Source organism: Anoplopoma fimbria, chromosome 14 (genome assembly GCF_027596085.1).
Source record: "Anoplopoma fimbria isolate UVic2021 breed Golden Eagle Sablefish chromosome 14, Afim_UVic_2022, whole genome shotgun sequence".
Taxonomy (NCBI): domain Eukaryota; kingdom Metazoa; phylum Chordata; class Actinopteri; order Perciformes; family Anoplopomatidae; genus Anoplopoma; species Anoplopoma fimbria.
This window is the reverse complement of record NC_072462.1, coordinates 9,156,513-9,180,706: the sequence shown is the minus strand read 5'-3', so window position 1 is coordinate 9,180,706 and position 24,194 is coordinate 9,156,513. Positions and strand designations below refer to the sequence as shown.

The 24,194-nt window shown below is 42.6% G+C and overlaps 2 protein-coding genes across 2 annotated transcripts; both read right to left on the bottom strand.

The window, feature by feature from the left end:
- Positions 1 to 1,028: 1,028 nt before the first annotated feature.
- LOC129102297 (early estrogen-induced gene 1 protein-like) lies at positions 1,029 to 20,468 on the bottom strand. Its single transcript, XM_054612372.1, has 12 exons — positions 20,153 to 20,468; positions 19,522 to 19,810; positions 9,088 to 9,208; positions 8,816 to 8,845; positions 7,478 to 7,594; positions 7,279 to 7,325; positions 6,657 to 6,817; positions 5,761 to 5,862; positions 3,910 to 4,123; positions 1,932 to 2,053; positions 1,774 to 1,843; positions 1,029 to 1,678 (listed from the first exon to the last, which is right to left on the bottom strand). Exons 2-12 carry the CDS (start codon positions 19,665 to 19,667, stop codon positions 1,633 to 1,635), a joined length of 1,176 nt encoding a protein of 391 aa, XP_054468347.1. The 5' UTR covers positions 19,668 to 19,810; positions 20,153 to 20,468; the 3' UTR covers positions 1,029 to 1,632.
- On the bottom strand, positions 20,461 to 24,194 carry naif1 (nuclear apoptosis inducing factor 1). The gene is made up of 3 exons (XM_054612370.1): positions 23,648 to 24,194; positions 22,946 to 22,987; positions 20,461 to 21,862 (listed from the first exon to the last, which is right to left on the bottom strand). The coding sequence occupies exons 1-3, from the start codon at positions 24,090 to 24,092 to the stop codon at positions 21,312 to 21,314; spliced, it is 1,038 nt and encodes a 345-aa protein (XP_054468345.1). The 5' UTR covers positions 24,093 to 24,194; the 3' UTR covers positions 20,461 to 21,311.

The following is a 24,194-nucleotide window of genomic DNA, read 5'->3' as shown; positions in this document are numbered from 1 at the left end:
TTCCTCCTCCACCCAACACTATACAGCGGGTAAAATAAGTATTGAACACTTCACCATTTTTCTCAGTAAATATATTTCTAAAGGTGCTATTGACATGAAATGTTCACCAGATGTCGGTAACAACCCAAGTAATCCATACATACAAAGAAAACCAAACAAATAAGTTCAGAAATTAAGTTATGTGTAATAAAATGGAATTTGTTACCGACATGGTGAAAATTTCATGTCAATAGCACCTTTAGAAATATATTTACTGAGAAAAATGGTGACGTGTTCAATACTTATTTTACCCGCTGTATATACAGTAAACACTGCCTGCATGACCTGATACACCGATTGATGACCCTTGGCTATTTTTGGACCTCAGTAAACAAGAATTTGATCGTACTGACTGTCTTTGTGTCATGCTTTTGGAAGCTCTTTGTGTTTTTGAGCCATTACAACTTTCACTCTTTTTAAAAAGAACTGTGCATATTTCCATGGGTGACTGTAGATAATGTCTGGCTTAATGAACCTACTGAACCAAAGACTGGTTTGACACACACCCAATAAAGAGGAAGTTAATTTTGCATTACTGTAAATCCTCAAATTGAATCCGGTGCTTTTGACATAAAAATTAATTTGACATAAATGCTCTCAAACTAAAAATGTATGTACATTTATAACCAGAACATAAGGTTAAGCAATATTAACATTACAACAAATATTTTATGGATGTAAAAGATAACAACATTGTTTAACAAGGAAAATCTGAAGTCCTTCCACCGACAACTTTTTAGTGGTCATTTACAACTGCATTATGTACCGAGGCCTGTATAAAAGTTTCCACAGCTGGCATGTAGCGCTGAAATGTAGCATGACAACTGTAAAAAAAAAGGACAAGGACAACTGAAATGAATTCAATGTGTCTGCAATTCAAGTCTCCCAACTGGGATTATAAAGTGAATTAACTGAACTGAACTGAATGTCCACACAATATCAATATAAAGGAGTCAATTCAGTCCTTTTAGGGTACCCCAAATTCCTGCTCTAGAAGTAACTTGTCATTAATTCCAGAGTGCGGATTGCTCTGGAATGTATTTTGTGTACATACATTAGGTATTTTTAGAGCACAAATGACTGATTCCTGTGCATGAGGCTCTGAAGTTCTCACTCGCTGTTGATTCATTCTGGTTCTACTTTGCTGAACGTTGCCAATGTTAAGTTGCCGCAATAAAACTAAACACTTCCCGCAGATGTTCTACAGTGAAACCTTCACAGGAAAGAGGACATAGTATTCCCCCTGGCAGTGTTTTAATGTAACACACATACGTCGAGGACATGTTAAATCTGCATCAACAGCTAACAGCAAGAACTGTGAAATAACAAGGCAACCAGGAGCGTGATCAGAATATTATGTAAATGTATTTACAACATAATTTAATATATAAATAGAGGCCTGGTTCTTTCTTAACTTGACGTAAAAAAGAAAAAGAAAAACAGGTGCTTAATACGGTAATCATATTTTACAGACCTCCCATCACCCGATTAAATAGTATCAAGGGTCCATATCCATATCATAGTAGTCTTATTTCAGACCATGTGCACTGCAGACAAGTATGTACATTCAGTCACAGACATTCGATGTATTCCTCAGTGAGTCTCGATGACCACCGGCTCAAAAATACCAGGTGTTACTCTGGGAAAACACAGAAACACACGATCAGTTGGATAAAAGAAAGTGGCTTGGTAAAAAGATACAGTAAATGAGTGATCCTGTTTAAAAGTGTGTACCTGTTGGAGAGCTGTGTCCCGCTGAGGGCAGTGGTCCCATCTTTACTGACAAACAGTCTCAAGTTGCTGTCTGAAGGAAAACGAAGAGGTGAAGTTACCACTGTGAAACACAAACATGGAGCTGAAACTAAACCCTGGCATCTTAAACTCTGTCCTACCTTCATTGTTGCTGCTGTCAGAAAAGTTCTGACTCTGGACAATCTTGTCCACAATGTCATCTGCATCAATGCGGGTGTCGTCCACACAGCTGGGCTGCCTCTCCACAGTGTCCTTCTTTCTCCTGTTGTTGACAAATAAACACCAAGAGAGAGAGATAAGATTCATATCTGAAATACAACACAACGCAAGAAGCAAAGGAGCAGAACCTTTACTGCTTCATACAGCATCCATCATTTTAATGGATAGGCGTTTGAGAAACATGTGATAAAAACTACAGCTGAGCCCTTTTATAAAATAAAAGTTTGTGAGCCATTTTTAAAGCTTTATGTAGCTAGACTATCACATCATTGACACATAAAGACAGACAACCATTCATGCTCACATTCACACCTAAGGGTGATTTATTCAATTCAATTCAGTTTATTTTATATAGCCCAAAATCACAAATTACAAATATGCCTCAGAGGGCTTTACAATCTGAATACATACGACATCCTCTGTCCCGGAACCCTCACATCGCCACAGGAAAACTCCCCTTGATGTAGAGTCATCCGAATCAGAATCAGAATCAGAATCAGAAGCTGTTTATTGCCAAGTACGTTACACATACAAAGAATTTGGCTAGGTGAGACATAATTCAAAAATATAAATAGGAAAATATACAATAATCAACCCAACTGCAGATGGGAAGTTGCTGTTTGTCCTGCAGCAGTGAGCGGATGATGGTATTGAATGCAGAGCTGCATGCTAAAGGGGGTCCAGGAGTGGGGCGGTGAGGGTTTTGAGGTGGGACAGGACAAGGTGCTCAAAATACTTCATGACCACAGAGGTCAGGGCGACCAGCCTATAGTCATTAAGTCCTCTGATCCTTGTTTTTTGGGGGACGGGGATGATTGTGGAGGCCTTGAAGCAGGCTGGGACGTGGCATGTCTCCAGTGAGATGTTGAAAATGTCTGTGAACACCGGAGACAGCTGATCAGCACAGTGCTTCGGGGTGGAGGGAGAGACAGAGTCTGGACCAGCTGCCTTGTGGGGGTTCTGCCTTCTAAACAGTCTGTGTGCGTCTCTCTCATGAATAGAGAGAGTAGTCATTGTGGTGGGGGTAGGGTGGGCTCTCAATTAACCTGCATGTCTTTGGACTGTGAAAGAAAGCTGGAGAACCTGGAGAGAACCCACACTGACACGGGCAGAACATGCGGTCTCAACACAGAAGGCCTGTCTAGCCCGGGAATCGAACCCAGGCCCCTCTACCTATGAGGCGACACTACCGTGCAGCCCAGGAGGCCTGATAAATTTGAAATCGTTGTAGCTTTGTTTGAATACAGTAGGCTTTTGTTTACACTGAGCTGTGTAACAAAACTAAAAGCTCTTGTCCTAAGTTTCTTGCTCCTAAACGATTATGCCTGTCAATAAAGTTAAAGTTGCGTAGGCTACATTTACAGACAGTGATGGTATTCAAATCCTTTACTGCAGTAAAAGTATCAATACCACACTGTGAAAATAGTCCACAACAAGTAAAAGTCCTGAATTCAAAACCTTCCTGAAGAATAAGTATGTCAGTATTATCTACAAAATCAGTATAAGTATTGATTGATCAGTAAAATGTTTCACTATTTTATCTGATGTTTCTGGATTAATATATATATAGTAGCTCCATGACAACAGCAAATGAAGTGGTGAGAGTATGAAGCTGTTCCATTTTGTCTTTGTACTGGTTGGCGTTCAGTCTGAGGTCCTTGCATGCGACCAACAGAACACTCCTCCTCCCAGAGAGGGAAGAATTCCTGGGAATTTTTGGCATGTAAGTTTACACACGCCTGAGATTCTACCTAAACCTTTATCAGTGTGATGGAGTTCAGACATGCCTCACAGAGAGATTAACTCGTGACAATCCTCAACCCCCTCACTTTTAAGACGGTGTTGAGGAACACATGCAGGAGCAGATATGTTTTGTCAAAAGCGCAGGTGTGTATCTACCTGGAGGATCTGGTGGACATGAGGGCTGCTGCAGAAGGTAGAGGAGGTCTCTCTGGTTTGGTGGTAGTGGCTTGTTGGTGTGGCTCGGTGGGGGTGGAGGGGGGTAGCTGGGAGGGTTGAGCCAACCCACAGGAGATACTGCTGCTGGAGGACGTGTTCCTATGGTGACTGAGGTCAGTCAGGCTGGAGCAGCAAGAGTGAGCTGTGCTGTAACCTGGAGAGGAGAAGAGAGGAGAGGAGAGAAAAGAGTAGCAGCGAGAAAGAGGAGGAAGGACAGGGGAGGAGAGGGGAGGAGAGGAGAGAAGGAGAGCAGTATCATTAACCCCCATTACTCCACACTGAAATACTAGCAGGCTTCGATTTGTTCCGTAGGAAAACCATTTCTGGTTCCTGAAGTTCCACCTGGAACCTTTTCAGAAAGTTTTATCTAGAAACAGCTGTGAAAGGTTTGACCCAGAGCCCATCTACATGGTTCCACCCAGAATCCTCTCTGGAAGTTCTATCCAGAATCTTTCCACCTCCCAAGGGTGCTAACAAGAACACACCCAGGGGGGTTCTAGTGGGTTCTAATAGTTTCACATTAAAAGTCTTCCAGTGGCTCTTGTTCCTGGTAAGTTCTAAATTAAAAACATCTACAGGATGTTTTGTTTCAATTACTGAATGATAACCATATATCTGTTAAGTTTTTTTTTAATTGCTTACACAAACATGACACATAAAGCACAATTCAAAACACTCAGAGAGCAAAACAACAGCTCAAGTCTCCAAACCTTGAAACGCATTTTCTGCTTGCACCCAAGTTGCAACTCAACAAGACACTTTTTGCAGAAACATTTGATACAGGATTCTGACACAAAGCCACTTATTTTCATTTCAAACACTGCCCTTCAAAATGCCACACCCGTGTATTTATTGATTTTGCAATGTGGATAGAAAAAGTTATTTATACCAAGAGACCCACCACAAGACCACCAGAGAACCCAACCCAACTCTCTCTGGTTCTTTTGCAGAGGAGCAAAGCACAGAGGGGCTTGTTGGAGGAGAACCAGAGGGAAGGGGAAAGGTATTAATCAGTATTGAACTCGCGAGCGGACGTGCTCCGATGTTCACACACTGAAAGCACACTGGCTTCCTATTAACCACTGAAGACATCGTCGACATGTCGCAATTTATGTGCAATCAGGAGCCAAGGAAAATAATTGTTTCTGAACGACTCAGTAGAGGGGGCAGATATGATGTGTAGACAAATAACAGAGTCTCAAAAAGAACTCTGAAATTGACAGGGAGCCAGTGGAGGGAGGCAAGTATGCTGGAAACATGTTCAATTTACAGGAACCAGTTAGAAACCAGTTAGAAACCAGTTAGAAACCAATTAGAAACCAGTTAGAAACCTCACAGCAGCGTTCTGCACATACTGCAGATATGAGAGTGAAGATTGACTGACTCCCATATACAAGGAGTAACAGTGATCAAGGTGAGTGGTAATAAAAGCATTGATTACTTTTTCACATTCTTGGAATAATAAAAAGGGTTTCACTTTTCGCTGCCAAACTTAATTGAAGATTCAAAGATTATTCCAAGGTTTTTTGCATACTGTTTCAGAAAGATTCCAGTGGGCAGAGCTTCTCAAACATAACACTGGTGGACTTTGGGGAGGGGGGTGGCAATTCGTTTAGCATCAAGAGCTTTTGAGACATCCGGTCTTTAATGTCTTGGAAACAAAACCCAAGGTCCCAAGGTTGGTCATAACACTCTCAGGTTGAAGAGCATTTTCTATCAGAGCATCCCTGGTCTTAGCACAAGGAAGTAAAAGCTCCTGACCTTGGTTGTAGCATGATGAAGCTCTCTGACCTGAGATCTTGCTGTGCTGGCTGGCATAGCTGGAGCTGCGGATATGACCAGTGTGCAAGGCCTCATCTGGGCTGGACACACCCTCTCCCTCCTCAGGAAGCCCTGCGGAAAACACACAGTACACACACACACGCACACCTGACTTCAGGATATGAATCAGAGACATTATCACGTCAATTCTAAAGACTATCTCTAATAGTGTCACTTTGTTGGCTTTAGTGGCATATAACTTTCCCTTGATACTTTCAAAAATTCTAAATCCGTGGGAGCCCCGATGGTTCACCTGGTGGAGCCACGGCTTGGAGTCTTGAATCCGATCCACGGCTTTTTGCTCTCTCCCTCCCCCTTTCCTGACTATCACTATTAAACAAAGTAAGAAAAACTCTTTCCAAAAACAGTAACCCTGTTCACACTTTATTGGATTTGGTCTTTTTGTGGGTTTTTGTTGACAATCAGAAAACCATAGAATAATTACACTGTTATCCTTCTATCGGTTTTGGATATCATTCAGATATGTGTATGCTAAATTTGAATTGAAAAAGAAACACGAGCAGTCATATGATCAGATCCCAGGTAAGAACAAGTATTTTGTATTACCATATAGTGCACACACAGTTTTTCCAAGCAATGAGGGATTATTATCAACAGGTGCATTCACTTTAAGGTTGCCCTCCACATAAGAAAATCCGTTGCCTCGGTTACAACATGTCTAACAGTCTGACCGCTCATGTTTCCTTCCCCATGACTTCACTCTTACCATGTCACTGTGTTCCCAAATCTCATAACTGAAATTTTTGAACTGCAAAAAATTTGACCCAAATTGTAATGAGTTTTTTTTACCCTTCAATTCCAGTTGGTTACGAAGGACACAGGGAACAATAATGCTGAGCAGTTACCTGAGCTACGTGCTGACGAATGTCTGGGTTTGAAGACTCGAGGACCCTCCACGGTGCCCCCCAGTGGCTGCATAGAGGAACCATTGCTCTCACCCTTACAGTCCAGCTGCAGGGTGGGGTCCTTCTCCCCAATGGAGACAGATTTGGCCGTGCTGGGAGGCCTGATGGTGAAAACACAGGTATAAAAAAGAAAATGACTACTACAAAAAGTCAGGAGCAGGTGCATGCTGGGATTCTAAATAAAAAAGGAAGTTAGATATGGAAGTTTGGCTGCTATTTGGCCCAATTATCAACAAGGTCAGAAGCGGCTGTGACACACTGCTCAAAGAGGTTATTAAGGAGCTTTGAAACACTTTGCATCAGAATCCTACTGAGTCATAAGTTCATCAAATCTGAACGCACAGTCATGATACACATCTTTTTAGATTCAGTGTGGCTTACACTCTCTGAGAAATTAATTATCTGTGATGTCCATAACAAGGCACTGAACTTGACATTATAGAAAGAAGACCCGAATCATGGGAAAACATGGCGTAGTGGGTGTTTGGGGGAGGGGGGAGGGTGTCTAACTTTTTTCTGAGGGGGGGCACAGTGCCAGGATCACTGAAATAGAGGAACTCACGTTTTAAAGCAGGGATCCCCAGACAGAAGAGTCATGCCAATTGTTACCTTAAAGAAAAAAGATGTTACTAAACCTTAGTGTTGATCAGTTGTGTGTGTGTGTGTGTGTGTGTGTGTGTGTGTGTGTGTGTGTGTGTGTGTGTGTGTGTGTGTGTGTGTGTGTGTGTGTGTTTGTGTGTTGTATGGTGTATTATCCCTGCCTTGAGGATAGAGTTGTCCTGTCGAATGTTTTTGGTGTCATAACCCTCCAGGATGCAGCAGCGAACTGTGGAGCCTGAACCAGCAAACTCTGCAATGTTGAGATCAGCAAATCCTAGCTGGAAACAGACAGACAGACAGACAGACAGACAGACAGACAGACAGACATATGGACAGAAACACATGAGAAAACAACAGAAAAGGTCAAGTCTGGTCCACTTCTTTTGTAGGAAGTGAATGAGGGGAAACAGAGTGAATCTACGTCGAACTCAATGACCTCCTTTAACCTCCTCATTCATGATTTTCTGCTTAGTCAGCACTGCTTCTCACCGAGGGGTCAGTTTGTGATGGTGGTGTGTGTGTGTGAACTTGTGTGTAAGTGTACTTCATGTCATTGTACATTCAATTAACATATGTTTGTTCCACAATTTTTTCCATTTGTGCTTTGAGTGAATCTGAAAATGACGTTAAACTCACTTTTTGATTTTGGACATTCCATGAGATTTCATCTTGTGCTCTTATCAGGTAAAAATGTCAACTTTGTACAAAGCTATCTGATTATTGAAGAAATTTGATCATCCTGTCAAGATATTGTCTGAACACTACTGTGCTCAATAGCACAGAGGATGACCAAATTACCCTTCAATCCAATCAAGTGTTAGTCTTTATTTGTTTTATTTTATTATTTAAAGCAGACATTTCAGAAAAGTGAGATAAAATAGTAAGTTCATTTTGGGATCACAAACTGCAGGTTACGTCCCCAGCACATCCCTCAAGACATTTACATTTCAGGATGTATTTGATCAATCATACAGACTGATGTCCTTTTTATTATGTTTTAACAGAAGACAGAGCAGGCATACAGCTTCAAAGTTCTATTGCAAACACATTACTCAACATGGAGTTGCCCTAGTAATTAACCTGGAAAGATTAAATGGTCCCTATCATCAGGGTATGACATGATAAAACTTTATTATGTAGCTCAAACAGCTGATTTTTTCTTTTTAACGACAGGACTGGTGCTTCAAGTTCAGCTGTTACTACACACACACAGACACACACAGACACACAATGTAGTAAACACTGCGTGATCTGTTACTGGCTACTTCTCACACTCATTACCTCTGACTGTGCCCTGTCACATGCCTCTGTAAAAAGACCTGTGAGGTTGACATGGCTGATATTTAACACAGCTTTTAAATCACTGACAACTCAGCTCTATGAACCAGAGTTCACAGGTCAAACACATTAGCTAAACAGCTCTGAACTGGATTAATGATGGGTTTGATGTCTTGTGTTTTTTACTAGTTGCTATTCACATCATCAGAAAATAACCTTACCTTTGAGAAGGCCTTTCCTCCTTTGAGCTCCTGGAGAGATAGAAAGCACAACAGTTTATCAGAACAGTCTGTGTCAGACTGCTAACACTGTTTCCACAATCCTATCTATAAACATATACCATTACATCATATGGAACCTAGGACAGGTGCTGTGGGACAAAACCAGTACTTTTCATCATGCAGCGTATAATCATTCCTGAATTATGGGTGGTGAGCCTTTAAATTATGACCAAGAAAAGCAAGAGAGGTGGCTGCTGGGAATTGTGGTTTACCTTACGTACAGAGACCCGGCAGATGCAGGGGTCCACCACCCCAGTGATCGGACTGGCACTCATTTTACAGACAAAAGAGAACTTCTTCCTCCATCGAACACAGTTCTGCTGCACCTCCTCCCTACACACACACACACACACACACACACACACACACACACACACACACACACACACACACACACACACACACACACACACACTCAGTTTAGACAGTATGGGTGACAAATATGTGTAAACAGATAGCTTGACAAATAAAACTCAATAATCCCTGGCATGTTCTAGGGTCCCTGTCTAGCGCAAGGCCCCCTGGACCCTGGGGCCAATGATCCTGGGGCCAATGATTCTACATTAATGGTCCACCTGATAATGTGCCAGGTTTACAGACTGCATAACATCAGACACAGAATATGATATTGTGTGGATTCTAATTTTAAGCAATTACATGGTGCACATTTGCTCAAATGATATGCCAGATGATTCCAATGTGATCTAACGCCATCCATCCATTTTCTTCCACTTATCGCGGTGGCAGCAGACTAAGGAGGTTGTTCCAGACGTCCCTCTCCCCAGCAACACTTTCCAGCTCCTCCTGGGGAACCCTGAGGCGTTCCCAGGCCAGACGAGATATGTAATTCCTCCAGCCTGTTCTGGGTCTACCCCGGGGCCTCTTACCAGTTGGACGTGCCCGGTACACCTCTAAAGAGAGATGTCCAGGAGGCATCCTGAACAGATGCCCGAACCACCTAAGCTTTCCCCTTTCAACGCGAATGAGCAGCGGCTGTACTCCGATCTCCCTCCAGATGTCTGAGCTCCTCACCCTATATCTAAGGCTGAGCCCAGCCCCCCTCCGAAGGAAGCTCATTGAGAGCTTAGCCTTACGGCTCAGCTCCCTCTTCACCACAACGGTCCAGTACAACGCCCTCAATATGCTGACGCTGCACCGAACCGCCTGTCCATCTCACGCTCCATTTTACCCTCACTCCTCACCCTGAGACCCCATGTAAAACAAAATAAAAACAACAATTATGCTCCCATAATCCCCGCAGGGGGAGCTCTATTTCTCAGGGGTACAGACTACAGTTCACTATGAAATCACCCAGATTCAACGGTGTTAGTTTCAGTGGCCAAGGGGGATTCAGCACGAGTCCGTGCAAGAACTACATGCCATTTGGTCCAAATGGCATCCTTGCTAAACAAACAAGCAATCATAGCTGTCCCAAGCGAGGAAGCTCAACAAGATTTTTACTCCCGTTACTTCCTCATCCTGAAGAAGGGGAGTTCATTCCTCCACCCTATTTTAGACCTCTGTCTGTTTAACAAACACTTACGCAAATACACGTTCAGGATGTTAACACACAAAGTACTCTGTCTTTCGATTCGTCCAGGGGATTGGTTTGTAACAATCGATCTCTCGGATGCTTATTTTCATATTTTCACATTGCCATTTATCCCGCACACCAGAAGTTTCTCAGGTTTGCTTATCAGGGCAGAGCCTACGAGTACCAAGCCATCCCGTTCGGGCTGTCATTAGCCCCGAGGGAGTTCAGCAAGTGTATGGAGGCAGCTCGGTCTCCGTTAAGGAACAGCGGCATCAGAATACTCTCGTACATAGATGACTATCTGATATGCTCCCACTCACGGGAGCATCAAAGATTCAGCTACAGTGATAAATCATCTCATGGATCTTGGGTTCAATATAAACTGGACGAAGAGTCGAGTAGAACCCGCACAATGTACAGAATACTTGGGTCTCAATATAAACTCCCTCTCTTATCGCATCACACTGTCGGAGGCGAGAGTAGCGTCTCTAACTCAGTCTCTCACTCGCTGGGTCGCAGCTTTGCGCCTGTGCCCACGCCGTCATCTCAGCCGCAGAGTGAAAATATCGCCGCCGTGCTAATAGTGCTCCGCCTTTGGGGAGACTCAACGTTTCTTGCGTCAGGTGTTCCACTGGGGGTGGTGTCATCCAGGGATACCTTGACAACGGATGCGTCCCTATCAGGGTGGGGAGCGACCATGTTGGGCAGAGCAGTGAATGGCACCTGGAGCCCGAGGCTGGCTCAGACTCACATACACCTCTTAGAGCTGTGTTTTGTGCACTAAAGCATTTTCTGAAATGTCTCCAAGTCCCTTCGAGCAACTCATGTCCCGGGCGTTTTGAACAGGGGTGCAGATCTTCTGTCCCGAGGAAACCGTCTGTAGGGAGAGTGAACTCTCCACCCGCAGGTGGGGGAACAAGTTTGGCAGAAATACGGCCAGGCAGGCATAGATCTCTTCACCTCGCAAGAAAACGCTCACTGTCCGCTGTTTTTCTCCCTGTCGGATGTGAATGTACCCATGGGGGGATGCGCTGGCGCACTCCTGGCCAAAAATGCTGCTCTATACATTCCCTCCTCAACTCTAGCCAGGGTTTGTCCTTAATCTTGATTGCGCCACGGTGGCCGTCCAAGCATTGGGTAACAGAAATAATACAGCTTCTAGCGGGCGAGCCGTGGCCTCTCCCCATATGCAGGGACCTTCTTTCCCAGGCGCACGGAGAGATCTACCACCCTCACCCAGACCGGATAGCGCTCTGGGCTAGATGAGAGATGGAACCTTAACACAGCAGGCCTGCCTCCATGAGTCAGACACTATTCAGAGTGCAAGGGCCTCCTCCACTCGTTCTCTTTACAGTGGTAAGTGGCGGCTTTTCGAGGAGTGGTGTGAGCTGAGGCACACCATTATTTTTCAGTGTTCAGTGGTTGACTTGCTGTGTTTCTTGCAAGAACTAGTAGATAAGGGCAAGGCCTTTTCTACAATAAAAGTTTATTTAGTGGCTATCTCAGCCTGTCATTTAGGCTTTGGGGCAGCATCCTTTAGTATGTCGTTTCATGAAGGGTGCACGCCGTAAGCTCCCTGTTTCCAGGCCCCTGGTTCCTCTGTGGGATCTGTTGGCTGTGTTGGAGGCCCTCGCTCATCACCCATTTGAGCCTATAGAGGCGGTGGGGATAAAGTTTATTTCACTTAAAACTGTGTTGCTCTTAGCTTTAACAACAGCAAAGCGTGTGAGTGACTGATAGGCTTTATCCATTCGCCCTTCCTGCTTGCAGTTTGCTCGAGGGCTCGCCAAGGTCTGTCTGCGGCCCAACCTGGCCTTTGTGCCTAAGGTGGTTGAGTCAGCCTACAGATGTCCCGCCAGGGGTTGTCCCACTGGATTGTGGAGGCCATATCTCTGGCCTATAGCTATAGGGGTTTGCAGCCCCCCCCCCCCCCAGGGTTTGAGGGCTCATTCCAAGGAGTATGGCCACTTCATGGGCCCTTTTCAAGGGTTTTTCAGCGCAGGGTATTTGTGCTGCAGCGATCTAGGCTACACATCACACTTTTGTAAGGTTTTACAGGCACGATGTCTCGGGGTCATCCTTGGCACATGCTGTGCTAGAGGCAACGTGCCAGAGTCCCTGTGATGATCTCTGCTGCATTGACACAGAAAGAAATCGGTCTAGAATGATTTGGGAGGGGCGGTCGACTGTGGAAATATGAGGGGGCGGGGCCCCAGCACAGTTCCACCCGTCTGTCAGTGACAGACGTGGTGTCATTGGAGCTTCCATAGTTGGTCACGCCGAGGCGATTCCCATAGTGAAACGACGTTAGAAAAAGAACCAAAGTTTACAAACATTGCTCTTATTTAATTGCAATATATGAATTAAAAAGATGCCGAAATAACGACACAATAATGTCGGATTTTGACTTCATAGTGGATTTGTATTCAATAAAATGATAAAATCAAACCACATCTTTTGATACTAGATCCAACTAAGTAGGATTACCTTCTTGACTTTTACGTGAAAGTGACTCAGGTGCTTATTCAGACATAAGACTGATGTTTTAACTTGGAATTCCATAAACGTATGACATGCATGTCATGTTTGCGAAGCCAGGGAGGGAAATGAGGACTCATGGGATTGATCCAGTGTGTCCCTCCCTCAGTCTATCACAGGCTTTTCTGAATATAGCAATGAATACAGAGCAAAGGTGAGCTATAACAGCCGAGATCAGGGAACTAATACTAAAGCTGTCAAGAGGGTTTACTAACTTCTCTAAACTTTATTCTCACAACACACACAGGCCATCAGCCTGCTTGGCTTGTTCCGACTTGGCTGATGCTATCTGTTCCTGCCCAGCTCATGCCAGAGGAAACTTTACGTGAGAATAGTCCAGCTCTCTACATGATCAGCATTTCAGTTAAACAAATCACACACACATATGCAGACTTAGTCCAACATTCTGGTTGTTCTACCACAGGAATAATTCTTGAAAATGTTTAAAACTGCAAAGCTTCAGGTTTTTTAGTGTCCCTCCCTCCCAATAAAGCTAAATTAAAGCTGCATTAACCTGCTTTTGGCGCAAAAATATAGTATGATCTTTTAAATTTGTTTCCTTTAGCATATCCAGGAGACACATACGTGTTCATTTGGAGGGCTGTTTGTGACCACCTGATTATCTCCAATAATCACTCTCCTTTTAGCTCTGGTTTGGACTCCACCAACTCCAACTTTGCCTGAGCAGGGAGTGTTTTCTTGTTTTTACGTCATCTTAAAGGTGACCTGACGTTTACAGCCCTTAAAACAACAGGTCTGGAGTCTGTTGGCGGCCTGGGAGGGGCAGAAAATGGCCAGACAGGTTCTGCCACTTCTTTTCTTACAGCCTAAGCTGCCTGCCTTCACAAACACACCATTGTACAAGTAGATACAAGCAATGCTTTCTCTCACAATGAAGCTATGCTTCTATAAGGCTAGGTCAAAGGACTTTCAAAGGACTGGCACAGTCTGACTCAGTGACCAATACATGCTTTTTAATTTCAGTGGATATTGATGGCTGATTTAAGAAATGATAGTAATAACCCAGAAAGAAAGTTGACAACAGAAATGTGGTAGGATTAGAGAGGACATGTCAGTGTTGAGAGTGGTGAGATGGACACAGATAGGTTTGTGTGATTGGACTATTATATGGTTAGTTACGACACCACACAGTTCCACACAGATCTGATGTTTTTGTCTCTTCAGTGGAATCATAGTAGCAGGTCTAAGTCACATACTGTACTGTATGTCTTTTGCTTTAACAATATATAATGTTCCACCTCAGGCAAGCATAAAAACTTTTTTGTTCTGGTGCTTTTATGCACAAATTAAAATTGTGCATAAAACAGGTGGATGGATACACACTTAATGTCAGGCTGAATGAATGCAGTGAAAGGAGGCAGTATTATACGGGTAATACTGGTATTGTCTGCATGGTTGGCTTTAATTGCTTTTTATTTTAAGTCCCTGTCCTTCAAGCTTCAATGTGTGAGAATAGTTTGGCATTAGAGGGCTGTAAACTACCCCAACTGTAACTTCACTACAGCGCCACCTTGGCACCACACAGCATCTGCACTTGTCTGCTTTTATTCGAAGCAAAAATTTACCTGTGTTGCATGCGTATCAATTTGTTTTCAAGAACACTAAAATCCTGCTACAAATGTCTTTGGGTTAAAAACTCCCACTTGACAAACTCTGTCCTCTTATTGGTTACTCTGTCTTTTTTTCTAGTGGAAGAATCTGAGGAATGAGAGAAAGTTGCAAATGAACCTGATATACGCACACTCACACAAGCAGACACAAGCAAACACACACACATCTACAGTTCAAACCTCCTGACGCAGACATTAAAATTTTAATCATTTGAGACAACATGACAGATGGTTTGTGTTTGTTTTTATTAGAGTATGTTAGCAGGTGTATGTCTAAGGTGATAGTGGCTTTAAGGTTCAACGTGGGATTGAGAGTGATGTATTGGCTGATCCCAAATATGCCAGTCTGTAATCTTGTGAAAGAGAATGTGAAGCATGTATGAAACGTACTTGTGTGAGCATGAAGTAGAGGGCTCCAAGTAAAAACTACAGAATTAGTAGAAGAGGGGTCAGCAGCGAGGGTTAGTGAAATTGTACAGTATTATCTTGAAACTAAAGAGAATGTTTGGAACATTAGGGAGGATTCATTTCAGCATAATAAGATGGTTATCAACTTTTACAACCATTGCCGTCAAAATGCCGGACAATGAGAAAGTCTAACACAACCACTGCTGCCCACCACAGTTGGCTACACTATAGGTCTATAGGTACAGAGCTGCAAAGTCAGATGGGCAATCTTGCTGCAGCAAGAACATCAGCTCAAGTCAATGTAAACAAAACTTGGTCGAAACCCAGTGTATGGCTAAGCCTGTCACAATCACTACGTTTGTCAGACCATATATTGACCCAGAAATGATTGTGATAAATACTAGTGTCATTTTAAACCACTTTATTCCACTGATTTAATGATAGTATTATAGCATAGGAATGGAAGTACACCTGTTCAAAGATCAAGGAATTTTTAATCCCTTAGAACAATCAGACATCGGAAAAACATTATAATATACTGTAATTACGTACCACCAATTATATATGAAACGACACCGCCAAAATAATAAATAAAAGGGTTTCTTAGGCTCTGTAAACAACAATTGCACTTAACTCAACATTAAAAATGTAACACACATGTAAAGAGATAGTTACTGATTCCTTTACAGCCAATATATTGTCAATCCAGTTTTGCAAGATTAGGATCATTTCTAAGAACAAAGTAACAACATACTAGCTATAAATTAGTTATAAGTACAAACCACACCACATACCTCTCTCACTCAGCTTGAACCCAAAAACCTTTGGATCGTGTTTTTGAAACCAAGTCCATTTTGACTAATTCTTCCAAACTTTCTGGTTGGTCATTATCCATCAAGAAAAACAGCATGACCAGAAATGACAGCAAAATGTGTCTCAGCATAGTTTTTATTCTACTCATTCAGTTTAGGTGCGGTGAAAAAAAAGAGTTTATACGCTTCTCCCAAGTCTTAAAATGGTAGGGAAACCCTGCTTATGTTAACACAACTAGCAATATCTTGTTCAGAAAAAATGTACTTACCCCACAAAATTTGCTTTTAACAGATGGTTGTGTTAATTAATTTATTGCAATGGTTAACATTTTGGGGACATAGGCTTATTTGCAGAGTTAAATGAGATTGGCACCACTTTATGTCTAAATATGTCTTAATATGAAGCTATACTCAGCAGGCTATAAGTGCTTAGCAGAAACAGCTAGTCTGTCCAGCAAAATTCACTATAAAACCACAACTTTTTACTTTTAATTTCTTCTACATATTAAAGAACTTTAGCTCAGACCATGGATGTGTAATAAGATGGCTCAGACTCCAGCAGGAACTCCGGCAGGGACCAGCGTGGACCGACCAGATCCTGCTTCACTGCTGCCTTCCAACTGCAAGTAAGCTGAAGTCTGGGAGCTTACAGATCTTAACCAGAGCTCATCGAAACACTGCCGCTTTTGTCCACAGAGGACACCAAAATTCACAAAAAGACAGAGAAAGTATACTGTGAAGGATCCTATTGATATAATCAGTCACTTGTTGTGTTGTGCTTTGAGGTTGGTGTTCTCTATTGGACAGATCTCCCAGATTGTCCATTGTGTAACAGTGCTCAGTGTCTTGGGAAACTCCTTTGTTCTATTAAATCAGGTGTGGGAGAGGAATTGTTTCAAGTGTTGCTGCTCTCAATTCCTCTCTGACTTTGCTGTTGGTAGAAGACGGACAGTATCACGACTTTCGGGATACCAGCCCCATTGCACACTTTTGACTCTGGAAGGAGTTCATTAAAGACTGATTGTTAAATTGAGGAATTGGACAAATACCAGTGGGCCCTAACCATCAAAACAAGGTAATGGGGAAAGAAGGGATTCAATAAATACATTACATGCAACCACGACAAGTTAGGTAACTATCTGCCTAAAATACCTGGTGTCACTGTTACTGAGTTATTTGCATGCAGACAAGTGTGCTGGCCGTTCAGTTAAGCACTGACCTACAGAACTGGTTATCTGGATGAACTTTTGATCCCATGCAGGAGCCTCCTGACCACGCCTGTGTCCAGGTTCGTAGCTAAAGGTGACAGGGCTTCTACTCTGCAGCTTGCCTGTGGAGAGTTGGAAACTCATACAAGTCCTTTTTTTAAATCCTTTTTCATTTCATCCTTATCTGTTATTTATTCCGTATGCCTCACCCTCAGCTGAGTGTATTTGTACCATTTCAATTCATTGTTCTATCTTTCAACGGCTTATTTCTTTCCTACCTTTGCAAAGTGTTGTTATAAATAAGAATTACTGGTATGGGACGTACCAGTGTTCTTGCATGTTTTGGCAAGTTTACTACATGCCACATAGACTTTACATTACTGTTAAACATATTTCCCAGAGAGCCTTGTTTCCATTCACTTCACTTTAATATGGAAATGTGCCTTTCTTGGGGAAATGCTTCAGATCTGCATTTGGAAAATACACTGTTTCACTTTCTGATCAAGGGTTAGATCAATATCACTCTCATTTCAATGCAGAGTTGGAGCCTAGCTCAGCTTACAGACTGGAAGCAGGGGGAAGCACCTAGCTTTACCAACAGCAGTATTTATTATTTAACTCTACATGTCGCTTTTATTTAATCCAAACAAACAGAATAGTAAAAGAGACAATTTGTGTTTTTAAGACGCGTTACCTTCTTGTCTATTTCTAGGCAAACAACAGACAGGTTTCCTGGAGTATTGTCGTCACAGTGAGGTACCGCTGAGCTTGTACCAAGATCCACTGTGCTCACAGACCATAGCAGGCAACCTACTCTATGGCTGGAGAACCTCCACAGAAGTACTGGGCAGATAAAAAAAAACTGTTGTTTTTAAAAAAAAAATACTTACTACGCAACTCTCGCCCTGAACCTGAAACACATAATCTTTTTTTTTTTTTAAATAAAAGGAATGAAATACAATGTGTTCATTTGCAAGCTTTAGAGGTGTTGGTAAGTGCATTTGTTAGCTTTAGAGATAGCCTGGAAAGCGCCCCCCCACCCCGTCTTAGTAATAGTTTAGTCCATGCAACCTGGTTTCCTAACTGTACAGAAAAGAATAAAAACCAGGGGAGAAAAAAAATATACTGGACATTATGGTATGCTCCTAATGTGAAATTGAACCTGGAGACACTTCCCAGCAGCTTATTCGTATTGAACCACAACTTTAATTAGAGTGAGTCTTACTGATAACAACGCAAACAGAATTCCATATTTAACAAATTAAAGTTGAAAAACACAACAGCAGCCTGAATTTTAGAAACATTGTCCTAGTTATTGAGATTATTAAAAGACCTCACAGTGAACCACTTTTATTGGATCTACTTTCTTACAAAGATAAAGTCCCTATTTTTGTGTAGTTTTACTGAGCAGAAAGGTTGCCTTTGAGTTACATTGAAGGTTACATTGAATGTGTTGTATCTCTGTTATGCTGCTCATTCTGTACACATGACATCTATTGCATTCTGTCCATCCTGGGAGAAGGATCCCTCCTCTGTCGTTCTCCCATAGGTTTCTTCCTTTTTTCTCCCTGTTAAAGGGGTTTCTTAGGGGAGTTTTTCCTGTGCCGATGTGAGGGAAGGACAGAGGATGTCGCATGTGCACAGATTGTAAAGCCCTCTGAGGCAAATTTGTAATTTGTGATTCTGGGCTATACAAAATAAACTGAATTGAAAATAAACTGAATTGCCCCCCCCCCAATTTAATAAGTAGACTACTTGGTCATTTTAGTCTTAGTTGACTTAGATTTCTTTAGTCAATTAGTTGGACATTCCAAAACCAACATCCCCACATCCAATATGGCTACGGCCAAAAACCAACATGGCAACAGCCAAAAACCAACATGGCTATGGCCAAAAAAACAGGATGGCAAAGAGTGTTAAACAACCAATTTATTTGATCCAGGACAATCGTAGAGAACAGACCCTGCACAGGTTTAGACGTTAAGAGAAGCTGGACGGTTTGAATCCTAGCAGAAGAGTGAATGATTTTTGCTCCTACAAATACTTTGCCATGGACCCATTAAGCAAACTACTTATCCTCAACATAGTCACAAAGAGAGCTTCAAAGACAAGACTGTGTGTGCAGTTACCAGTGTGAATGTACGCCAGGGTGGAGTTGAGAAACAGCACAAAGGAAACTTGCAGGAGACATGAGGGTGAAAAAACATAAACTCTGGTGAAATAAAGGTTGAACTGCAAGACATGCAGTTTCATACCAGTTTTACAGCTGTACCACCCCTTATCTGAGGTGGAAAACTAACAGCAGAGGTCACGTATCAGCTCCCTACATAACCTAGTCCTGCTGTATTTGTAGAAAACTGCGTCAACTATTGAAATGGGGAAAAATGCATTTAAATCTCTGGTAGACATGTCAGTAAGTTTCCATTTGAAGCAGATTAACCGCAAGTGTCGATTGCATGCAATATAGGTTTAAGTAGGTTAAAACAAGGAAGTGAACAGATTATGTTCCAAATACCTGGATGACAAAGTGGCAAAGTCCCCACCATCAATCAGCCGGATTTTGCAGAAAAGCACTCCATTGACGAAAGGCACTGCTGTAAGCTCCTCCAATGTAAAATACACTTGAAACTTGAACTTCTTCTTTTTCATCAAAAAAGACATAGTTCACAGCTACTCATGGTATGATGACAACCAATGAATGAAAACTGGGAAAAAAATATATATATACTGTATGTCTATTTAAAGTGGAGGCTGAAAATCCCGCTTTGCTTCAAGGTGAGTCATCCCTGAAGAATTGTTTAGACCTGGAAATGAAAAAATATACACTTGTAAAAGTTATAGCCACAAGTGAACTTGGTTTCATTTGCAACTGCGTGATAAGTGTTTTGCAGCGATGACAGCTGTGGAAATCATGTGCTCCGTATATTTCTCTATCCCACATTGTAGAAATACGACAACACCTCCCCTACTCTTATAGTCATTTTGTCTTTTCTAATAGTTTAGACGCTGTCTCCAAAAAAACACAAGGCTGCTGGTCTTTCTCTAACACGAACAGACTCTCCCGGTGCATGAAGCTTGCCACGCAAACACCGAAACCACTCGGTGACTCTACAACAGCCTTCAGTATAAACTTCACCAAAGCTTACCGTTCCATCGGTCTGAGGCTCCTCATACTGAACAAAACGCTTCACAGAACTGGAGTCCCTGGCAGTTGTCTCGGTTTCAGTGCATCTTCACCAACTTTTCTCTCTCAAGCAAAGAGTTCACAAGAAGTCAGTGAGATCGGCTCCGTGAACGTCTCAGATCACACGGGGCCAGTTAGGGACCGTCCACAAAGTCTGAGCAGAGGTGTGTAAGGAAGAGAATCCTCTCTATGGAACTCCAACTCTCTATGGACAATTTTTTTCTCATGTTGAATTTTTAATGTGAAGATGTCAGCCATAATATCCGCAGAGAGAATTGTTTTTGTCGATGATGTTTATATTCCTTGTGATGCAAATTCAAAACATGCACTACAGGAATATACTACTGTTTTTGTTTTGTTTTGTCATGTGTTTGATGTTTTACAAATTGGCTACAACTTCATTTTGTTGTGCACCCGTGTTGCAAAATGACAATAAAATATCCTTGAATTTCAAATGACAGACAAATAATTTTACATGACACACAGATTTCATCCCAATTTGTAAATTAATATAAAAGATAAATATAAAACTACAATGCTGGTCCACCAGTGATGCAACTTGCTTGTACACACTGACCTCTTCTGGTAAATGAATAGTGATGCAGCCAGTAGTAAAAATACAGGCTGATGCTTTTCTGTCATATTTTATTCAGTTCTGAAGACATAGTGCACACTAACTGAAGACCCTGTCTGACTCTGGTCTTAAAAACAAGACTCATTATTTTTCTTCAGGGTAAACTGCAGGATGACTTGAACTAAGAATGACATTGTTGAATGTCTGCAGCTTTGCATTAAAAACCTTATTTCAATATTAAACCCAAAGTATTAAATAACATGAACTTGCTGCGAATTAATGACACTTTGTAAAAAGTAAAAAAAAAAAATTCAAGAAAACCTTTTCACTGCTTCTGCTACTGTTTTTCAGAATCATAAAACATAAGTAAAAGTCTTCACATATTCACCCCAAGGCAACTTTTGACAAATCTCTATCGTCTGTGTGCATGGACTCCTCTATGTACAAGGCACACACACGCACGCGCACGCGCACACACACACACACACACACACACACACACACACACACACACACACACACACACACACACACACACACACAGTGTCTATTGTGCCTCCTCCGCTTGCTGTGGAGGAGGTGGAGGTGTTTTGGGCCTGCTCTGCTCCTCTGTTCCTGCCCCGTCAGCTGTTCCTCCTGCTGCTGAGCTACTGGGGTTGGCCACCTCATTCCCACTCTGTAGGAATTTGCGTAGGTCTTTGAGTGCGGGCCTGAGCATCTGCACTAATGCTAGCAGAGCAGCCTGGGTACCTTCCAGGGCCTGGGCCTGTCTTTCTTGGGCGAATGCCTGAGCCTCCTGGGAGCGCCGCATCATATGCAGCAGCTCGTTCTGGCCCTCCAGGTGCTGGGCGATCTGTCGGATGTGAACGTTGGTGACTCTCTGCTCCTGCAGCAGGCGGGCTGAGTTGAGGGCGATGCGGCTCTTCAGCTCCTGAGGTTTGGCCTGACCCTGAGGAGGAGGTGGGGAAGCTGAGGATGAGGCCAGCATCTCCACTGGAGCCTCGACGGCCGCCACCATAGTGGGAGTGGAGTCGCTTACAGTGGTGGTGCAGTACTCCACCACGCCTCCATCCTCCAGGGTGTGGTAAGTTGTTTCAGCTGGAAACAAAACAGTAGTTTTGTAGTTATGACTAACTTTGGCAGAGCAGTCTGCAAGTTTCCATTCAAACCCCAAAAGTGTATAGTAGTGACCTACCAAACCCCCTGGCACTCACAGCAACAGTTAGTAGTTCAACCTTTTGGGGAATGTGTAAATGTGCTATTTTGCTGATTTTAAAACGACAAGATCAATAGCACTCTCCTGTATGTGTATGAAGAATGGAGGTGGAGTCAAGATGTGGTCTAAGATGGAGCAGGGGGATGGATTTAGGGTTTGAATGGTTTATATTTGATGGTCATAATATGCAAGTTCATTCATTCTGACGTTACATTTAAACCCTTCTGTTTGTTGAACACACTGACTTCCTACCCATATTTTAATCACATTACTAACTTTGTGTACACGTGTTTACATTTGCCAGATCAGTTGGTTCTTAAAATCTCAGAATGAATGATGTCATTGGGAATGACAAGAGGAGCGAGTGAGGCTTCACCCAGGGTCGCTTATCTTTCATAGATGGATCCAGAAAACGCACGAATCAGTGGCAGCAGGAGGATGGCATGCTTACTGCCCACTGCTAAACTGAAGCTCTAGGATCCGAATGTTTCCTGTAAGCCACTAAAGAACAGAAATCGCTGCTGACTGACCTTTAGAGTTCCAAAACAGAACAGTAAATTAGCAGTAATTGATTTGGACATGCCCCTGCTCAAAATTTTGCATAGAACATCAAGACTTCTAAAAACTGCATTCCAAACCTCTTTTCAACCTCCCTAAATTATATACATGTTCTACCATATTAAAATCCTTTTAGTTCAGATGACAAGAAACAGTAGTGACTGGTAACATAGGAGAGGACAACCTAGTAAATGATGAAATAAATTGTCAACCAGTTAAAAGAACAGACTCTTCTCTAATGTATCTTCATATAAACCTTTTTGCCTATGTGTGTCTGCTATCACAGTTTACAATTATCAGAAATCGTAATGTCCTTTCAGCTAAGAAAAAAACTGAATGATCTGCATGTGTCAGGTGTATAATATCATGCAGGTAGGGAGGGATTTCCAGCAGAAAAAAAAACTTACCATTCAGTGGCTTTGCTTCATCACAGACTGTTCCTGAGCCAGCTGGAAGAGATAAAAGATACACACAGAATATGATGCTAAAAACATAACAAAACAACCAACATCAAACAAAAGAAAGAAAATCTAAATGCAATTGTTAGGCTAAAACTTGCAAAAACATGTATAAGGTCTCTCATCAACCCTTCTTTATCAAGTCTGCTTTCATTGAGTCTATCAATGATCCTTTGGAATTCAGTGGCTCAACGTAAACTATTATCAAGTGCTTGTCTTCTCTTAAGCCAAGTGTCAGGTTGCATGTTTCCTACTGTAAGTTACACAGCATCTTTTCCACTGCTGGATATTGAATTTCATCTTCCATAACACACGTTCATTTTGCACAAGCAGTGTGTCTCATCCTCTCAGTTCACTTTTAGCGAGATCTTTTTCAGTGAGCTCTGAGGATGAATCCGTGGCTCTCTGTACTTATCAGAAGTGTGAGGAACAGCCCGGTGCTCGAGACGTTGCACAGTGATAAACCTTTCTACCAGGAGCTATTGAGTGTGTTACTTCTGCTGGATCTGGCTATGATCCAGCACGCATTTGGATGTGCGCATCTGTCTTATAGTTTCTGGGAGACACATGCACTTTTCCTGCTTATTATCGCAGCATTACCTCTGTAATTGTAACTGAGCATGCTCAGAGTAAACACTTCGGTCAACTTACTCTCTGCTAGTGTGACGGTGGTGGCGGTGGTCACTGTTACAGGTAAGCTCATCTCAGCATCCGAGTCCCCTGCAGGTAAGCTGATGATGGTGGCCTCCCCAAGGAGGTTACAGATCCTCTGCTGCATAGCAGTGAGGATGACGGGAACTGGAGTGCAGTCGGCGGAGGTTCCCTCTATAGCGGCCCGCGCCTGAGCCACTTTCCGGCGGACCTCCGTCTTCATGTCGGACCACTTCTTTTTCACCTCGGGCAGCTCTCTGGGACAGGTGGTGACAGCGTTTACCTTTTTCAGGATGTCCACCCACGCGTTATTCTTTGCCATGTGGGTGACTCCAGCATTGTAATGGTTAACCAGTGTGTGTTTTTGTTTCTCTATTTCTTCCACAATAATTTCCACCTCTCTCTCCGAGAAATTCATTTTTCTCTTTTTCGCGATCGATGCCATTACTACGGAAATTCCTCTTTTGTTGAAGTAATTGTGCGTATTGTACGCAAAAATAGTAGGATTGACTCAATTGATGTGCGCAACGTAATGGCTTCCAGAATC